Genomic DNA, 21,491 nt, shown 5'->3' on the forward strand with positions numbered 1-21,491 from the left:
TTCTCCTTCTCCTTCTCCTCCTTCTTTCTCCTTCTCTTCCTCCTCCTCCTTCTCCTCCTTCTTTCTCCTTCTCCTTCTCCTCCTTCTTTCTCCTTCTCCTTCTCCTCCACTTTCTCCTCCTCCTCCTTCTTCTTTCTTCTTCTTCTCTCTTACCTTCTGTTTTAGAATTGATATTAAGTATCAGTTCCAAGGCAGAAGAGTGGTAAGGGCTAGGCAGCTGGGGTTAAATGACTTGCCATAGCTAGGTAATTGTGTGAGGTCAAATTTGAATCTAGGACTTCCTGTCTCCAAGCCTGGTGCTCTATCCACCAAGCCACTTAGCTGCCCTGCTTTCATATTCTATTTATATATCATGGATTGTTTCTTGAATTTGGGCATAATGCATTCACTGAGTGTCCACTGAGAATGTTGGTGGCCTTGTGGTTTCATGTAGAAAGGTAGAAAATTCTCCTTTCCTCCCCTACATCCCTAACCAGTGTCTGTATAAATTGAGCATCTCTGGAAGACCTAGGCTGAGGCTGAAACTTTACCACTGGTGTGATCTTGGTAAAATTATTTTCTTCCTCTGGGTTTTGGTTTCCAAATCTATAAAATGAGAGAGTTGGACTCTGAGATGTAAGCTTAGTTGCTTCCAGTTCTGGGTTCTATGATTCTATGTCCAGAGCTCATTCTTTTCTAAAAGTCCATCTACTTGTCTATGTGCACATCCAGAGATAGGCATAATCCTTGCCCTTAGGGAGCTCCCACTCAGGGAGGAGACAATATTTTCTTTAGAGGAGTCCCTAGGTTGGTATATAAATGTGCGTGTGTAACAATACTGTTCCTGACCAAGTTGTTGCTATTCTGATGGTAAAGATAGAGTTCTTGTCATGAAAAGACAATGGGATAGCCAGGAAACAGACATAAATATGTGATCAGTTATTGAGGAAAATCCCTTGAGGGAAGGGATGGTATCCAGACTGTATCCCCATCACTGCTTCACCATTGCTCATAGATCTGTTAGCAGATACTTAACTTGAAAAGGACCAAAATTTAAGAATACCTCCAAGGACCACTCACATTTTTGTGTTAATTGACAAGCCTGGTTAATAAATGTTTATTGAATTAGTCTACCAACAAGAATTTATTAAGTACTTCTTATATTCCAGGGACTATGATAAACACTGAGATACAGAGATCAGTCCCTACCCTCAAAGAACTCACATTTTGATGGGAAAGACATGTAAATATGGTACTTCTATGCTACTACTAGATAGACACACACACATATATACTAGATGTTGTTGTTTTGTCCTTCATTTCAAAGAGGACCAAAATCATAGGTTAATGTCTTAACATGCTCAGGACTTGGGTTTAAATGAGGAGCAGTTGCACAAAGTCATCAGCCTCACTCTTTCTTCTGGAGTCATTGAAGTCCAGGGGCAAGACAAAAGCCAGGGTGACTGGTGATGGCCCAAGATGCAGTAGATAACCTTAGTGTCTTTAAAGTCTGACCAAGCTCTAAGTGCTTCACAGCATCTACTTCAGCTGCCTTTATGCCTGTTGGAACAAATCGCATTCATCTGTCCATTCTACTAGGGGAAATCTTCTTGGGGTAGACATCCCCTTAAATTAATCACTGATAAGTTTGAGATCTGTTGGTTACTTTCAACCTGGTTTAGCCCATCTGCCATTTGGTCAGGGTGTGACTTCTGTGTTTGCTACAGCTTGTTGGAGCCATAGTCCTCTCTGAACACCTCATGCATCCATACTATACTAAGAATATGTAAGATAAATGGAAAGGATAATGAAATAAATGGATAGTGTAAATGGAAAGTAATCTCAGATGGAAGACAGCAGTTGCGGGAAGTTTAGGAAGGAGGAAGATGGAACTGGAAAAGGCTTCTTCCAGAACATGGGAGTAGAGCTGAGTTTTGAAGGAATCAAGGGAAGCCAGAAATTGAATTTAAAGAGGGAGCAAATTCTAGGTAGTGAAAAGGCAGAGTTGGGAGATAGAGTGTTGCATATGAAGGACAACAAGGCCAGTCAATATTGCTGGATCATTGAGTATATGGAGTCAAGTGGGCATAAGAAGAATGGAAAAGTAAAAAGGGGCTATATTGTAAGGCTATAAATGCCAAAGAGAAGAATCTATATATCCTACTTGAGATAATAGGGAGCCACTGGAGTTTATTGAGTGAGGGGACAGTTTGTGTGTGACAAGGTTAGACATATATTTTAGAAAGATCACTTTGGCGGCTGAGTGGAGGAATAACTAGAACGGGAAGAGATTTGAGGGAGGGTGGGTCAGCCAGCTGGCTATGCAGTAGTCCAAATATAAGATGATGAGAGCCTGCACCAAGGTGGTAGTTGTACCAGTGAAGAGAAGGGAACTTATATGAGAACTATTGTGAAGATAAAAATGACAAGACTTGGCAACACATTGCATATGTGGGGTGAGTGTGAGTGATAATATTTAGGCTGTGAACTTGGTGATTGAGAGAATGGTGCCATCCTTGAGAGTAATTGGGAAGTGTGCAAGAAGGGAGGATTTTGGGGTAGAAGGATATTAAGTCCTGTTTTGGACATGTCAAGTTTGAGGTATCCCTACAAAACACTGGAGTGGTTTGCCATTTCCTGTTCCGGCTCATTTTATTGATGAGGAAACTGAGGCAAACAAGGCAAAGTGACTTACTGAAGGTCACACTGCTAGTAAGTGTCTGGGGTCAGATTTGAACTCAGGAAGATGGGTCTTCCTGACCCAGCCCCAGCACTCTATCTACTGTATCACATAGCTGCCCGTTGTAGTCTCATTTTACTGATAAGGAAACTGAGACTGGATGGGAATTGACTAACCCATGATTAAACAGATAGCCGGTAGCACAGTTTGGACTTCAATGTAAATCTGATTTTCCACTCATATAGGTAATCCCCCACCCCCTCTCTTTATAGCAGATTCTCTTTTCTGATCCCCCAATTTAAGGCAGTTTCCCCTGAAAGCAGCAGACTGACAGAGGAGAGACAATGACTCAAGGTATCAAGGGAAGCTTTCCTGTGATGCAGCATGCTTTGGAACCGTGGGGGAGTAGATGGTACTCCAGACAGTAAGTATTTGCTGTCCTCTGAAAAGGAAGATGATTGCTCTTGATTCCCTCAGGGTTGGGTGAAAATTTCCTTCAGGAGTGAGGATTGATCAAATTCATCTATCCACCATCTTGCTGGGTTCCCTTTGGGCCCAATGGCTCTCGAAGATGAGATGGCTGCCTGGCCTTAGAATGCCTTCTGTGGCTGTGGTTAGGGGGTTGGTCTGTGGCCAGGGTCATAGGTCAGACTGGCCAGGGTTAGGATTCAATCTGTGGCTGAGGTACAGATGTTTTTTTTGGGGGGGAAGCTAACTAGCCCAGATGGGGATCAAACCCACAGTGTAAATAATTTCTAGCTGTTCACAGAGTGGGACCCTGGAAGCCAGAGAGGAGCACCTGGAAAAGAGAGTTTGAGGGGGTTCAGATTTGCCATCTCCAGCAGCTTAGCAAACACTAGGGTCTATAGCAGAGGCCCAGAGGGTAGGCAGGGGTGGGGCTGTGCTCTTCCCCCACAATGGCTCCCTTCCTCCCTCCCTCCTTCCTACCCTCTATTTCCCAGTGCTCTGCCCCAGTGGGAGCATCCAGGCATCAAGATGGGAAGTGGCACATCAAAGGGAGATTTGCTCTGGGTCCCCCCTCCCCATCCCGGAGTAGGAGAGCTTCTTTCCTCAGCTCAGAGGAAGGGGGGCAGTTTCCCCCTCTTTCTCTCTCATCTCACCAAGTCCATCTTTTGTAATTCCCTAACAAAGGTTCCCCACTCCAGATGGAGAAAAGTCTGCTCCTCATCTACCACATACGTCTTGCTAATTGACACGCCTAGACCTTTGTACTGGCCATTCCATCTGCCTGAGACATCCTCTCCTTAGTTCTCTACCTAGCTACATCCTTTTTCTCCTTCAAAGTCTGGTTCAAAACTTACCCTTAAAAAAGACAAGCCCTGCACCCCCAAGAAAAAAGCAGACACGATTCATCTTCTATCAGAAGCTTTCTTTGTTTGATTATGTAACAATCTAATCTCTACTTATAACTCTACTTATAATAGTTATACTTATAAATGTTCTTTCAATGCTGATATTCAGAGGGTTTTGTTGTTGTTGTTGCTGCCATTGGTCAGTCGTTTCTGTCTTGTCTGACTGTGACCCTATTTGAGATTTTCTTGGCAAAGATACTGCAGTGGTTTCCTTTTCTAGCTCATTTTACAGCTGAGGAAACAGAGGCAAATAGGGTTAAATGACTTGCTCAAGATCACATAACTAATAAATGTCTGAGGCCAGATTTGAATTGAGAAAGATGTCACACTATTAACTTGCCCTTTGTTTCTCCAAGTCTCTTTTAACCTTTTTTCCCCCTTCAATCTCTTTAACTTTAACTGTGAGCTCCCTGAAGCCAAGGACAGTCCCATCTTCTTGCAAGCTATAAACTATGAGAACAGGAAGAATGAAGAATGAAACTCTAGTTAATATTGATATCAGTCAGATATGTCTAATGTTTGCTTTATGGGAGCATAGGCATATTCTTAATTTTGTTTTGGACATTATGTTTTTCTGTACTTAGACCTGCACTTTTCTGGCTAGAGGAATAAAAGGAATTTATATAAAATTTATGTTTATATAAAAATTATAAAAATAAAAGGAATTTAGGAAGAACTCTTTGAAAACAGCGACGCTAGCTGTCTCCAAATCTCCCTGGTCCGGGACAATAAAGGAGAGCTTCATGTATAGTACTGGGGTTTCAAGCCTGGTGCTGATTCTTATTATCTGTTGTCGTCTCTTTTGACTTCATTTCCTTCTCTATAAGATCTCTTACATACTTTTTCAGTCTAAATGCTCTGTATTTCCTTTCATGAACCCTAGTGCTTTTTCACTCCCAAACTCTTGCTCACACATTTCCCTTTACTTGGCCATCCCAAATTCCACTTACTTAGCCTTCAGAGCTAGCCAGCAAGCAACAATCATTAATAAAAGGCTACTAAGCACTAGACCCTCTTCTAGGTACTTGGGACACAAAGACAAAAAAAGTGATCATTCCTCTAGCTCAAGGAACTTACATTCTATTCCCTCCATCCCTCTTTTTCAGCTTAAGTCTCATTTCTTTTGGGGAATCTTGCCTGGGAACACTATCCCGATCACTTAGAATTCCTGGCATACTTTGGCTACTGTAAAAGGGGGAAAACGGGGTATACTCTTCATTCGATATTTCTCTACTGCTCAGTATTATTAGTTTTATTTTCATCTATTGACAAGCATTTGTTAAGTGCCTACTGTATGCTGCGATACAAGTTCATGTGTTAATGTCTTGTCTTCCTAACTAGCCTGGAAACTCATTGAGGGTATGGGCTATGTTTTATTCACCTCTCTATTTCCCATAATGCCAACTCAGGGGTCTCTACATAATAGATGTTCAGTAAATATTTAATCACCCTTTTTTTTGTTACTCAGGTTGTCCAAGTCTAGTCCTACCTCTAAAAGATTTCCAGATCCAATAGACCCTTTGTAGATCTGAAAGCAGTGTGTATGTATGTGTGTCTTTTGTGTCCATACGAGTATATGCATATGGATACATGTATGAACATGAACATGAACGTGGGTGCATGCATGTATACTCATGAGTATATATGTAGGTAGGTGCGTGCATGCATATATGGGTGTATATGCATGTGTGTATGTGTATGTGATGGATATTTGTGTGTATGTGGCAGGTATATGTCTGTGTAAAAGCATGTGTGCATGTGTGCATGCATGGGTGTCTGGGTGTCCAAGTTATTAATGTGTGGGTACACACAAGCCCTTGTGAGCACATCTGTACATGGGAAGAAGAGAAAAGAGCTAGAGAGAAACCATTAGTAGAAGACAAAGAAGTACTATGGTTCCATAGAATGATTGGCAGACCTGGTTGGAGGTAGGAGACCTGAGTTTGAATCCTGATGTTGACAATAATTCCCAGCACTGTGACCCTGGGAAAATAACTTGTCTTCCCTGAGCTTCATTTCCTTTCTTATCAAACGGGGGTCAGTACACTTGTACTACCCAGGTTACAAGATCGTTGTGAGAAAATCACTTTGTAATCCTTAAAGCATGAGAGAACTATAACTATTACGATACTGTTGCAAAGATTTCTCTGGATCTCAGGTAGACTGAACAAGAGATCACTTTACTGATGCTAGTAGCCTGATCTTTTCCTATACATTTTTCCCCACTGGCCCACTTCTGATTACGTAGATAGCTTGTTGTCCCACATTGTTTGGAGATCATCCCTCAGTTTTCTCCTTTGTAGATGAGAGGGTTGCATGACAATGTAACAGTGAATTATATCAATTCTAGAATCGGAGAATCTGGGTCCAACTTCTGCCTCTGAAATTTCCCTACCTCCCTGACTTTGAGCCAGTCTCTTGCCCTGGACTTTATTTCCCTAATTTGTAAGATGAGGAGTTTGGACTAGGTAGCCTCTTGAGGTTCCTTTCAGCTCCCAATCAAGGGTCCCATGCCCCTGAAGAAGGTCCTTTTCAGTTCCAACATCCTATGGATCTCTCATGCTGTGTATTAGTGGTTGGGGTTTTAGAGGAGGTAGTGTCTTCTCAGAGATTGTAGGCCTCAGAAGATATGGGGCAAAAGCCCATCGTCGTCTCACTCCTGCGAAAGGGAGAGTGAGGAAATATTCCAGGACCAGAAGAGCCTATGGTTTCTCCCCAACTTCTTAATATTCTTTCCCTGTCCCCAATCTCTTTCCCTGCCCATCTCCACGAGACTCCCTGACTAGGATGGGCTGGAGAGCTTCCTCCTTTGTATTACCAGTATGCCAACTGACCTCTTATTCTGTCTCCCATTCCTTCCTAAACTTCTCTATCATAATATGTTTGTGTGGGGTGGAAGGGAGGAGGAAAGGGGAGAACATGCCTTCTGCCCCACTGTCCAGATGGATCCAAATTCCAAATCCCCATTTCCTTTTCCCATCTGACTTTTATTCTGTGGGGAGGGCAGGGGTGGAACATAATATGTACTTTGTGCTAGTGTTGTTGATGGTTCAAATGCTGACTCCAGGGCCCTGCAGGAGAGAGGCCCACACCGCCTCTCCTCCCATAACCCCCTCCACATACAGGGCTGAGTTGTCCCGTCCCCAGCTTTCCAAGAATGGGCCTCTCTTGATGGTTCAGTTGTGAAACCCTCCCTGCTGTGGGTTCCTCTGAGGGATGAGGACATCTATGGGCTGAGCCCCAGTGTCCACCCTGTCCTCCCTCTCACCCCCCCCTCCCACTCCACTGCCAAGCCCCTTACAGTTAGGAGTCAGGAAAGCTGCCGCTTGAGAACACGAAGGTCCTGGAAGCCAGGAATATGCTAGGCAGTGGTGGTCTGTGGCCTGCTGACGGCATTGAGGAAGATGGGCCAGAAAAGGAGATGGGGGAGAGGAAGTCCCTGAGTTTGATGACCTCCTTTTTCATACTCTAACCCCTCTATATAGCAGAAAAAAACCTCATCTAGTGCGGGGATTCCTGACCTCTTTGAGGATGAAGACCCCTTTGTGATATAAAAAAGCTCTCAAGGATCCCACCCTCATGGCATTATGGTTTTGTCACATTATTACATATCACGTAAGTGACTATATTACTATATTATTAACAATAATAATAGCTAGAATTTATGTTGTACCTACTATATTTGAGACACTGTACAAATATGATCTGATCTAAGCCTCACAACAACTGTGGGAGCTAAGGACTATTATTATTCCCATTTCATAGTTGAGGAAACTGAGGCAGAAAGAAGTTAAGTGACATACCTAAGATCACATAGCTAGTAAGTATCTGAGGCCAAATTTGAACTCAGCTCTCCCTCATTCCAGGCCCAGGAACTCTAATTACTATGTTACTTAACTGCCAGTTATTATGTCCATTGAGAAAAGCACATCATGACAAAAAGTGATGATGAATTCATGCAGGCAATGAGCATTAATTAAATGATAACTATGATGTAGGCACTATGTTAAATGCCGGGGATAGACATACAGCAAAAAGAAAGATGGTCACTGACCTCAAGGAACTTACTTTCTAATTGGGGAAGATTACACACAAAAGGAACTAAAAAAGGTAGGGAGGAGGGAGGTATCTTCTCGGGGATATGCTTCTCAGGGAGAGTGAGAAGCAGAGCTGGGAAGGAAGGCCTGATTCCTTCCCCTAAATGGAGATACATTCCTTCATCTCCTTTGTTTTTCCTCATTAGATTATAAACTCTTTGAAAGCAGACATCAGTTTCGTATCCCTAGTACCTAGCCCAGTGCCTTATACATACTAAAGGCTTTAAAAATGTTTATCATAAATTCTATCCAAATTTTTCAAACTGTTCCGTAGTTGGATCTTGCCTCTTCATTAATATTAGGAATTCCTTAAGGTCTGGGGCTAGGTTTTCCCCAATCAAGACTCCCTGAAGACAGAGATATACTTCTTCTTATGAGTGGGAACTCTCTGAGGCCAGGGGATATCTTCACATCAGCCTAGGTACTTTTTTTTTTTTTAAACACTTACCTTTTATCTTAGAATTGATACTAAGGATCAGGTTCCTAGGCCCCCAGATTAGATGCTTCTAAAGCTATTCCGTTCTTTTGTTGTACATTTATCCTTATTCCATTGGTCCTGATATGAATGCAATGGGATGTATTGACTCTTTAGAAATGACAACTATGGAGAATTCAGAAAACTAAAGGAAGAATCATATGAACTGATACAGAATTCAGTGAGAAGAGTCAGAAAAACAAAACAAAAACATAGACAATAACTACAACAATGTAAATAGAAAGAACAATAAAAAAAAGAGAAACTGAACCCTGTATAATTTTAATGATCAAGCCTGGTCCAGCAGATAAAATGAGAAAATGTATCCCCTCCCTTCTATGTAGAAATGAGGAATGATGGGGTGTGCAACAAGGCATAGTTAATTAATTTTCCTGCATTCTTTTCTTCCTCTCCTTTTTTATTCTTTGTTATAAGAGATGGCTTTTGGGGAGGGAGGAATGAGCACTATTTTTGGAAATAGGGTAATATAAAATAAAATATATCAATAATTTTATTTTATTTTTTAAGAAAAAAGAAAAGGCAGCCAAGAGGCATTAGTTGCTGTCCCAGTGTCACAGTAGCAGATGGGAAAAGAGACTTCCTGTTACACTTAGTCCTTCCTTATCTGACTGCAAAGTGGAGGAGAGAATGGAAACCGGTTAAAGGGGTTGGGGTGGGGCCCAAGCAATAGGGTGAAACCAAGGTTAATGAATTTTGAGCTTCATGCCTTTTGATCTTAACCATCTAACTTTCATACCTAATATCTTATCTGGGATCTAGTCCAGCCCTTTCATTTTTCAGGTCAGGAAACTAAGGCCTAGAGATAGATAAAGCATTAATTAAGTGCTTACTATGTGCCAGTTGGGGCAACTAGGTGACTCAGTGGATAGAGCACTGTGCTTCTTCGAATCAGGAAAACTTTTCTTTCATGAATTCAAATCCAGCCTCAGACACTTACCAGTGGTGTGACTCTGGCCAAGACACTTCACTCTGTTTGCCTCAGTTTCCTCATCTGTCAAATGAGCTGGGGAAGGAAATGGCAAAACACTGCAGTATCTTTTCCAAGAAAACCCCAAATGGAATCATGAAGAATCAGACATGTACAGGTAATGTGGTAAGCATGGGGAATATAATACAAGCAAAAAAAGACAGTCCCTACTCTCAAAAAGTTTCTATTCTAATTGGAGAATCATATCCCATAAAAGGGAGCTAAAAATTGAGGGAGGGAGATTCTTGAAGGGATATGACTGTTGGGGAGGAGATGGACAAGTCCAGAGTAGAGCTGGGAGTGAATTGAGACCCAGCAAGAATGGAACATGGTTAAGGTTTCTGACTAAGCAAGAAGCTATGTAGTACCATTTTGATTCTACATTTTTGCAATCTGTGTGACCTGGAGTGGAGGGAGGACCTTCTCTTGGTCTCAGTTTCCTCATTTATAAAATGTGTGCATTATACTCTATGATTAGTAAATTCCTTTCTTGCTTTAATTCTGTGATTCTATGATTTCAAATTCAATGCTAATTCCATCATACTCCCCTCCTCCTTTGGGGTATGTGTGTGTATTGGTTTCCTTCTTTGATATTTTAAGGGAAGTAAGGTCTTTGTTACTATTCATATAAAAAAAGCTGGGCCCAGGGCAAGGTGAGTGGCAGCTAGAGCAGGGAAATCAATAAGTGGTAGGTCTGAGCTTAAGTAGAAAGCAAATAAAATTTCTTGCAGTTCCTTGAATTAGAAACTCATCTCCCAGCTCCGGACATTTTCACTGGCTAACCCCTATAAACTCTCTTTTTCCTCATCTCCACCTCTGGCTTCCTTCAAGTCTCAGCTAATATCTCACCTTCTTCAAGAAGCCTTTATTGGTTTTCAATCTTAGTGTTTCCCTTTGAGATAATTTCCAATTTGTTCTTGAAACTGATACTTGTATTAATTTGAAGACAGAAAGTAAGGGTTAAAAATACATTAAATATGTTAATTTGTTTTTATATTCATGTAACCCTTATTTAGTAATTAATTTTAATATTAAATAAATTTAGATTAGATTAAGTTAAAATTAAATAAATTTAAGTATATTTATTATTAAACTATTAAATATTTAATTTTATTATTACTTATGTCAATATAAATAATATTTTATGGTTATTAAACATTTAATAAAAACATATTTAACCCTTACTTTCTGTCTTAGAACCAATACAAGTATCAGTTTCAAGGTAGAAGGAGGTAAGGGCTAGGCAATTGGGTTTAAGTGACTTGCCCAGGGTCACACAGCTAGGAAGTATCTGAGGTCAAATCTGAATCCCAGACCTTCTGTCTCCAGACTTGACTCTCTATCCACTGAGCCACCTAGCTGCCCCTATCCTGTGTGTATCTTGATTGTCCACAGTGGCTTTCATTTTGTCTACTCCACTAGAGGTGAGTCCCTTGAAAGCAGGGATTTTTTTTTTACTTTTCTTTGTTATCCCTAGGACTAAGGACAGTGTCTGGCACATATTAGGTACTTTATAAATGCTTATAATGTTGGGAAAATTGCCTGGGGATCAGAGGCTTGTTCTGTCTCTCTTTCCTCAGGACATTTCTTCAGAGATCTCCCTTAGGCCGGGACCACGTCTTCTTTCCTACCCCAGCACTCAGTGCAGGAAGAAGGGTGGCCAAGACTTGCTATGGATGGATTGGGTCTGCCTGGAGACACAGAGGTTTGCAGTGATAGGCATGTCTTCCTCAGTGCCATGATTGGTACCTCAGTGGATGCTGCTTCTCTGGTGGGGACCAGGGTGCTCAGGGAGCCAGAGGGGAGGAGCTGGGACAGAAGGGAGAGGGCAGCAGGAGGCAAGATGGTCTACAGAGCTGCCTTCTTCTCTAGTTCCCACTGCTGGATTCAGGAACTCAAAGAGCAGTGCTTTCCAGAGGTGCATGGTCAGCACCTGCTGTCAGCCTTTCCTCCCTCTTTTTCCATCAGCCTTCCTAGCCTTTCCTGTTCTCTCTCTTTCTTTCTTTTTGCTGACCCCCAGATGGGACCCCTGTCCTCACTGTGTGGTGGTGGTGAACAGTGACCTAGGGTCCTTATTGAGGTAGGCCACTGGGGATTTGGTGGTAGAGGTGACTGGGGAGACTGTTGACTAAGAGGTGGAGGGGATGACGGGAGAGTAAGGGAGGAGGCTCTTAGCTGTAATCAGTCCTAGAGATTCAAGTTTTGTGGCACAGGGACAGAGGAGGGGAAAAGGGAGGGAATTTGAAGAATACACTGACTCAGCACCCCTTCCCCCAATCCCAAACCCCTGCCGGTTCTCAGAGGGACAGAGAGTTCAGTTCAGGGAGGACTAATTGCTGAGGACACACAGATGGCTGTGGCACTCCAGCTCCCTGGTTCTTGGTTCCTGAAGCAAGGGGGGGAGTATGTGTGTGTATCAGGGGTGGGGGGACTGATGGGAAGGAAGGGAGCATTGGCAAGGGTAGAAGCTAAGAGCACTTTAGTGGGGCCTAATTAGTTATTGTCTAGGTGGGGTTAACTCAACTCAAGACTGGAGGGCTGTGAGGGGAATGGGGGAACAGGGAGCAGATTGGGAAAGGAGAGAGGGGGCTTAGGAGACAACGAGGAGGAGGAGGAAACGGAGGTAAGAAATATGAAGAAGAGGAAAGAGGGTTGGGGAGAAACTGAAGGATAAAAGAGAAGGCTGAGACCCCAAGGATGGTTGGGATTCCTGTCCTCCCCATTCTACTGGTTAATGTCTGATATTTTGTCACTAGAGCAACATTCCTTTAACTGATCTCTATTAAAGGGCAGGTGAGTAGGAGAAGAAGGAAGGGAGTAAGAGAAACTGGAAAAGAAAGGAGGAGGCTAGGGATACTGAGGAAGAGGTGAGAGAGAAATTGGGGGTATGGAGGAAGGGGGAAGGGTCTCAGAAGTATTGAAGGCAAAAAGAGAAGGCTGGGTGATATTGGAGGAAAAGGAAAGGAATAATTTGTAGTTTATATTGCCTAATTTATTCAATTCATCCCTATTTTCCTTTTGACTTCCATACCTGCTTGGTTTGGGCCTTGTTCACTATCTTTGACCTGGAAGCCATTAGCAGGGATGATCCTTTTCATACAATTACCCTCTAGTTGCCTCTTTACACAGAGGGGTCACCCACCCACCTGGCTAAAGCACTTGTATTTCTCCAGAAGTTATCTTGTTTATCACCCTGTTGCAGTGGCAAAGTATAAGTAAATCACTACAAATTGACAATCATTCCCTCTCCCAAGCTGTAGGTGAGACCCTTCCTGTGTGACATAGTCCAACCAGTCAGGAAGTCCTACTTATTGCCTAACTTCAATTGCTCCTGCTGCAAGTAATGCCTTCCCTATTGCCTCTTGCTCCCTCCTTTCCCTGGGCTCTGGTGGCTCCATGACTGTCTTGTTCAGGTTCTTGGGCCTGTGTTCCTGGTAATGGGGGTCTCAGGTTGATCCCTTACCTAATTCCTGAACTTGTCTCTTGAGCTAAGGTTGGTCAGACCAAAGCATCTCCTATTTCCTGGTCCCCAGGGTGGGTGCTCCTTGAGGAGCAGGACGTGCTGAGAGAGCATTTGTGAGAGGTGGGGGCTGGGGAAGAGGGTCAGAGGGTCAGAGTGTTTTTTAATTTCTCGTTAGTGGTGACAGCTGGAGAACTCAGGCAATTAAGGAGGGAGACTCCCCCGGGATGCCAGAAGGCCAGTCCCTACTCCTTTCCTCGGTCCCTCCCCTTATCCCACTCTGTCCACAATGCCCCCTCCCTTTCCTTTCCCTACAGGCCCTGAAGGAAGCTGAATCTAATTATGAGGAGAGTTTTGGGTCCTGAAGGGGACCCATTCGGCAGGGTGGGGGATGTAGTATGGCAGTGACAAAATGATAAATATTGTTGGGGAGGGACACCTGAGCTGTGCCCATTCTCACTACTGTTGATCTGAGCCTAAGACTGAGCATATTTGAAAAGTGAGTTTATGGCATAGTGTTGGCCCTGCAATCAGAGAGACTTCAAAGCTTTAAAAAAGTATATTATTATTATTATTATTATTATTATTATTATTATTATTATTATTAATTCTTTCTAGATCTTGGGGGTGAGGAGGAAAGGGGATGTGAAGAATCTTAGTTTTGTTTTATAGAGGTCATTAGCTTTATTCCCCTGCCTCCAGATTGTATGATCTCTTGACCAACACACAAAGAGGCATAGGGGATAGGTTTGGAAGTGTAAGAGGGTGGAGAGGTAAGAAGACAGCATGTAATCGATGCAACAGATTTCCTACAGATACCTCAGTGGAGATTAGAAATGCAACAGTCTAAAAGAAATAAGAAAAATTAATAGTAGACTTCTCATTTAGTTCAGGTATCCTCAGAAGACTCCCTAAATTCTGGGAGAAATAAGCTGGGATGAAAAGTGGAGAACTAGGCATTGGTCTGAGCCCACAGGTAGGAGAAATTCCTTAGTCAGGGACCAAAGATCTCCCCAAAAGTCTGTGATGTCAACCCAGCAGGAGAGAGCAGGGCTTAAGGAAGCTCCAGGAAAGTCCAGGTGGAATGCACTACTGGACCCAGAGGTGGGGAAAAAGGACTTCAGAAGAGGTTAGGTCCAGGCATCTCCACAGCTGTGGTGGCATTCTAGGAGAGGGAGTATTCCCAGCAGCAGGATGGGAGGATCCTAGGCAGAGCCCAACACAAGGAGAAGGACATCAAGCTTAGTGATGGAAGGGAACTACTGGGCCAAGTACTTGGACAACTCTGGAATCCCTTGAAGTATGGGGCTTTGGCTACCATATTCAGAAACTGGTAGTCTTGTCTAAACCATTAAAATTCTGAAGCTTGATCCAAGTACAGGTGTCCTCCCACCCTGCAACCTAGATATTGAAGTTGATGAGACGAGTAAACCAAGGAAAACTCTGATTACCTTGAGGAAATATCATGGTTTGAAAGATATCCAGAGGAGTAAATCTTAAGGAGGATAATGACCCCACAACAAATTGAAACCAATTTTTGAAGGAAAAATGTCATGTATGCAAAAATTATAACAGTTCCTGGAAGAAATGAAAAATTGAATAGCTAGAGAGAAAATAAAAGTGAGGAGAATTGATACTTTAGAACAAAAGGTAGAAGACGTCATCCAAAAACTAAAATTAGAATAAGTCAGACAAAAAACAATTATTCAATAAGATAAGAAGAAATATTAAAACAAAATCAGAAGACTGAAAAAAGAAGAAAATGTGATTAATATTATACAAAAAACACCTGACCTGAAACACAAGTCAAGGAGTGATAATTTATGAATTTTGGATTCATCTGTAAATCATAAAAAAATCAACCTAGATCCTATATAATGAAAACATCTACCTGTATATTACATTTCAAGGAATTGTAAATGAAAACTACTTAGAACTCTTAGAATCAGAAGCCAAAGTAAAAATAGAAAGAACCAGCAGTCATCTCCTGAAAGAAACCCCCAAATGAAAATCCCCAAGGAATCTTATAGCCCTAGACCAGAGCTTGTAGATCAAAGAAATAATACTATAAGCAGCCAAAAAGGAGTTCAAATACCAGTAAGCCACAGTATTATCACACAAGACTTGGCTGCCACTTTATAAGTAAAAGGAGAGCTTGGAATGTTCCAAAGGCATAGTCCAGATTCCAAAGGCACTATTCTATAAAACAAAAGATAGAGAGCTTCAATGAATGATAACCTAAACTTAAGTATAATTCTGTAGAAGATTTCCAAATATTCTTGAGAAAAGGGCCAGAACTGAGTAGATTTTTTCAAATGGAAGTTGAGGAACCAAAAGAATCATAGAAAGATACACATACTTATATTTATATATTTAAGGGAATATATGAGGACGAATTGTTTACATTGTAATTGGGAGATAAAAAACAAAAATCTTCTCAGAATCTCACTATCTTTGAGGGTCATAGACAAAGACAAAAATGAGAGAAAACCTGTAGATGGTTCTGTTCTATTTTGGTAGACTTTGAAAAAGACAAAATGGGAGAGATAGGGGATTTTAGTTGGGAAGAAAGGAGGAAGATAGTGACATAAATTGCTATCATATAATAGGAGTGAATAAGAGAAAAATATATAATTGTGGAGGAAGGGGTGAGGAAAGGGCTATGAACCTTAATTTCATCTGATTAATTATACTCCTCCTCCCACACATACAGATTTTGATATAAATTATAGCAACAATAGAAAATTTCATCAAAGAAAATTGCAATAATGAGACATAACGAAATTTATGAGGTGCAGCTAAAGTATTTCTTAGAGGAAATTTTATATCTCTAAATGTTCTTGTCAACAAAAGAGAAAGACCAAAGCAATGAATTGGACAAGTAAATAGAAAAACCTCAACAACAAAAAAAATTTTTTTCAAGGAAATAATTCTGAAAGTTAAGGAAGAAATTAATAAAAGCAAAAGCAAAAGTAGCAGTGAATTAATAAAGCTGAGAGATTTCTTTTGGGAAAAAACCTGTTAAATAGATCAACAGCTGATCTAATTTTAAAAAGAAAGGAAAACCAAATTGCTTGGTATAAAAAATGATAAAAAAGAACTCAAAATAATTGGAGAGAAAAAGAAGGAAATTCTTAGAAACTATTTTGCCATATCATATACTAATAAAAACTGATAATTTGGAGGAAATGGAAGAATACTTAACAGAAGTATCAAATACCAAGATTAATGAAAGAAAAAAATTATTTAAATAACCCCAAATCAGAAGAAAAAATGAACAAGCCATAAATGGAAAAAAAAATTCAGGACCAGATGGACTCCCAAGTGAATTCTTTTAAGCAGTCAAAGAACCATTAATTCAAATATTGTATTAAGTGTAATAATAACAACAATAATAAAAAGATACTTTTCCAGTCTCTTTCTATGATACAAATATGATCTTGATATCTAGACCAGGGAAAGATAAGACAGAAAAAGAAAAAGTACAGACTACTAATGAACATTAAGATAATTTTAGATAAAATATTAACACATGACAACATATTTGAAAGATTACAAATTATGACCAGTTGGTTTTATACCAGGTATGTAGGATTAGTTCCACAAAAGGAAGATTGTAAATATTATAAATCATGTTAATAACATAAGTAAATAAAATAATATAATCATATTAGATTATTAAAGGGCTTTTTTAAAAGTCCAGCACTATTTTTAAAAAGTCCAGAAAGTATAGGAATAAATGTCCCTTTTCTTATTATAGTAAAAAATGTTTATCTAAATCCAAGAGCAAACATTATGTGTAAAGGAGAAAAATTAGAAGCACTTCTGTTAAGATCAGGGATAAAGCAAGAATGTCCATTCTTACCACTACTATTTAAGATTATGCTAAAAATGCAAGGAGTAGCAATAAGATAAGAAAGATATATTGAGGAAATAAGTATAAGCAAAGAAGAAACAAAACAATAACTTCTTTTGTAAATGACAGAATACCACATTATTATTATTTTTGCCGAATAATAATAACACAACTCTTAGCATATGCTAAGTAGAGACAGAATGAAGGATTTCAATCTAGAGGTCATATTGAACCAATGGATGAAAGACACCTAAAAAAAGTTTTGATCTGGATCAAAGAAAACATCTAGTGCATAAAAGGATAAAAGAGAAAGTTATGGCTAAATACTTAGTCTTATTGACATTCTGAAATCAAGAAAGTCAGGCCTCTAGGCCTAGTGGTTAGAGATGGGAGGTCCTGGGTTCAAATTTGGCCTTACACATTTTCTACCTGTCACTTAGTTCCAGTTATCTAGCCCTTACCACTCTTCTGCTTTGGAACCAATACTTAGTATTGATTTTAAGACAGAAGATAAGGTTTAATTTTTTTTTTGAGAATGGACCATAACAGATTTGTGAAATATTCTCACAAAAATCTGTCTAATATTAACAAAACATTGGGTTTGTCCTCCTAAAGTAGCTATAGAAGGATTAATACTTTCTCAACAAAAAAATAAGGAGATTGATAGACATAGTTAGAGCACATGACAAATAGCTTAGAAAGCTAAAGAAATATAAATATATATGTATATACATATATACTTAAACAAGCAAACATTACTTCATTGAATAACAGAAAGAAGTAAGAACAGTTACAAGCCATGAGATTTGTCAAATGTAACCCGAAGTGGTTTACCTTCTGATGGGTCTATGGAACAGCTAAGGTCCGTTAATAGAATCAAAAGGCCCTTATATGGGTGACTTTTCCATGAACTTGATCAACTTGGATTTGTTTGTGGAAATAGAGGGGTTTATGATAGTAATTCAGGACTGAGTCGTTGTCACAAGAAGGTACAAAAGAGAAGAAGGGTTATCCTCAAGAGGCCAGACTTAGCGATCAATGTAGATAAATGCAATAAAACATTAAAAACTGTGTAGCCGGGGCAGCTGGGTAGCTCAGTGGATTGAGAGTCAGGCCTAGAGATGGGAGGTCCTAGGTTCAAATCCGGCCTCAGCCACTTCCCAGCTGTGTGACCCTGGGCAAGTCACTTGACCCCCATTGCCCACCCTTACCAATCTTCTAACTAGGAGACAATACACAGAAGTTAAGGGTTTAAAATAAAAAAAAAATAAAATAAAAATAAAACTGTGTAGCATATCACTATGGGCTATAAAAATTTAACACCTCCTGAATACTCTTGGCAAGACATGAACTAGTGGCTAGAATTATTCATCAGAAGCTCATTGTCATTCATGGACAGTCAGGTGACAAATCCCCATACTTTAAATATAGATTTCAAAATATCCTGGAGATCTCAACCAATAACTTATGTTCAAACCAGACCATTATCACAGACTGAACTGTGACCAATAATGGCTCTAGTATAACATTGATCCATCAAACCTTAGGGATAATATTTTTAATGAATGTTTAATGTACTCAGTACTCATAATCACCAAACTACTTGGAAAGAAAAGCTTTAAAAATTAGAGAATGAAAGCAGGAGGAATTCATGTGAGAACAGAAAGAAGGATATGTCATTCCTATTGTTTGGTCCCCTACTGGAATGGTACCAAGAATGTTTGCTGTGATTCTCCAGAAGATGAACTTACATACTTTTGATTATTAAAAACAGCTATTTAATCTATCTTTGCTATAGTACATAAAACATTCAACATAAAAGCTGAATAGCGAGATAGTGACTTGGTCCAGGATGGTTTCTATCTAAACCCCATTTAAAAATATGAGAAAAGTAATATATTAATAATAATAGCTCATGCTTACATAATTCTAATTCTTTGTTTTACAAAACACTTTAAGACATATTATCTCGGATGATTTTCACAATAACCCTGCGAAATGGGTACCATTATTAGGCTGAGTTTTATTGAAAGTTTTATTTCATTATTATTTTTATTTATTATGATTATTTATTTAATTATTACAGATTGAGTGAGATGAAGTGATTTGCCAAGGGGTCACATAGCCAAAGAATTGTGAATTGTCCTGGGAATGGTGAGCAGATAATGATACTTACCTGGATTGGTGGAAGATGTGATTGGAAAGATGGTGAGACTGTAAATGCCAAGCTGATGAGTTAGGACTTTATTTCTCTGAACCCTAGCCCTTCTCTATATATCTATTGTTCATACTTCTGTTCATCCAGATATCCCATCAAGGGAGTCTAGCCCAGAGGCAGCCAGATGAATGTTATAACTTCTGGAAAATAAAGCTATTCTTTTTTTATTTTGAACCCTTACCTTCTACCTTAGAATCAATGCTGTGTATTGGTTCCAAGGCAGGAGAGAGGTAAGGGGATAGTCAATGGGGGGTTAAGTGACTTGGCCAGGGTCACATAGTTAGGAAGTGTTTGAGGCCACATTTGAACCTAGGACCTCCCATTTTTTTAAGCCTGGCTCTCAATCCACTGAGTCAAGCTATTATTCTTTATACTATTTTTGTTTTCTTAATCTTTATTTAATTAATTAATTTAAAACATTTGTCCATGGTTACAGGAGTCATGTTCTTTCTCTTCCCTCCTCCTAACCCCACCCCCCGATAGCTGACGCACAATTCCACTGGGTTTTATGTGTTATTGATCAAGACCTATTTCCATGTTATTGATATTTGCACTAGGGTGATCGTTTAGAGTCTACATCCCCAATCATATCCCCATCAACCCATTATACTATTTTCTCTTTGACATCTCTCCTGGTTATTGTTGGTCCAGAAGGATATGAAAGGTAGATTTATGGTATTATACACTACAGGACATGGAATCAGGAAGATCTAGGTGTGGATCCTGCCTCTAATGCTTGCTGGGCTGTGTGATCCTGAGGAAATCATTTAACCTAGCCTAGCCTTGATTTCCTCATCTGCAAAATGAAGATAATAGTACCTGCAGTGTTAACATTATAGGATTGGCTGGCTAGCCAGAGTTTTTGAGAAGGATGATATGATATGGTAGAATGAATTTAGAATCAGACGACCTGAGCTCAAATTCCAGATTTTGTTCCTTTCTGATGGATAACTATGGGGAAGGCCCTTCATCTCTCTGAACCCAAATCTCCTCTCTATTTCTAAATTTTTTAATTTTATTTTTTCCCCAATTACATGTGAAAACAGTTTCCAGCATTTTTTAAAGAACATTGAGCCTCAAATTCTCTCCCAACCCTCTCCTCATACTCCCGATCCCTCACTGAAGCAACCTCATAAAGATTTTACATGTGCAATCCTTCTGTGGAAGGAAACTTGAAAAAAAATTTAAAAAGTAAGTGAAAAAAGAAAGTAAAGTTTGCTTTGGTTTGGATTCAGACTCTATCAGTTCTTTTTCTTTGGAAATAGATGGCATTTTTTTATCGAGTGCTCTGAGATAATTTTGGATCATTGTATTATTGAGAATAGTTAAGTTATCCACAGTCGTTCATTGTACAGTATTCCTATCACTATGTATAATGTTCTGTTTCTACTTATTTCACTCTGCTTCAGTTCACATAAGTCTTTTCAAGTTTTTCTAAGTTCCTGCTGCTTCATTTCTTATAGCACTATTGTATTCCATTACAGTTATATACTATAACTTATTCCGTCATTCCCTAATTGATGGGTATCCCCTTGGCTTTCCAATTCTTTGCTCCAACAAAAAGAGCGGCTTTAAATATTTTTGAACATATGGGTCCTTTTCCTTTTTATTTTTAAAAATCTCTTTGGGATACAAACTTAGTAATAATATTGCTGAGTCAAAGGGTATATATTGTTTTATAGCCCTTTGGGCATAGTTCCAAATTACTCTCCAGAAGGGTCGGATGATTTCACAACTCCCCCAATAGTGCATTAGTGTCTCAGTTTTCTCACATCCCTTCCAAGTTCTGTAATTTTCCTTTTCTGTCATAATAGCCAATTTGATAGGTGTGGGGTGTAACAGAGTTGTTTGTTTTAATTTGCATTTCTCTAAATAATAGTGATTTATGATTTTTTTTTTGCATGATTGTAGAGAACTTTAATTACTTTGTTTGAGAACTACCTGGTCATATCCTTTAGCCATTTATCATTTGGGGAATGACTTGTATTCTTATATATTTGACTCATCTGTATTTGAGAAATGAGGCCTTTATTAGAGAGGCTTGTAAAACATTTTTTTTTAACATTTATTAATATACATTTTTAACATGGTTGCCTGATTCATACTCCTCTTATCCCCTTCAACCCCCCCCCCCGCACTCCCCCCACCCATGGCCGATGCGCATTTCCACTAGTTTTGTCATGTGTCCTTGATCAAGACCAATTTCCAAATTGTTGGTAGTTGCATTGGTGTGGTAGTTTCGAGTCTACACCCTCAGTCATGTCCACCCCGACCCATGCGTTCAAGCAGTTGTTTTTCTTATATGTTTCCTCTCCTGCAGTCCTTCCTCTGAATGTGGGTAGCATCTTTACCATAAATCCCTCAG

At 39.8% G+C, this 21,491-nt stretch overlaps 1 protein-coding gene across 1 annotated transcript in view; it reads left to right on the forward strand.

Moving 5' to 3' along the window:
• The first annotated feature begins 11,435 nt into the window (after nucleotides 1-11,435).
• The window catches only part of VEGFA (vascular endothelial growth factor A), a 63,639-nt gene continuing 53,583 nt past the window's right edge, over nucleotides 11,436-21,491 (forward strand). The window contains exon 1 of the mRNA XM_044675328.1: nucleotides 11,436-11,517. Within this exon, the coding sequence (XP_044531263.1) occupies nucleotides 11,436-11,517 (82 nt within the window). The remainder of the gene's footprint in view (nucleotides 11,518-21,491) is intronic.

The sequence above is a fragment of the Gracilinanus agilis genome, chromosome 4 (assembly GCF_016433145.1).
Source record: "Gracilinanus agilis isolate LMUSP501 chromosome 4, AgileGrace, whole genome shotgun sequence".
Taxonomy (NCBI): Eukaryota; Metazoa; Chordata; class Mammalia; order Didelphimorphia; family Didelphidae; genus Gracilinanus; species Gracilinanus agilis.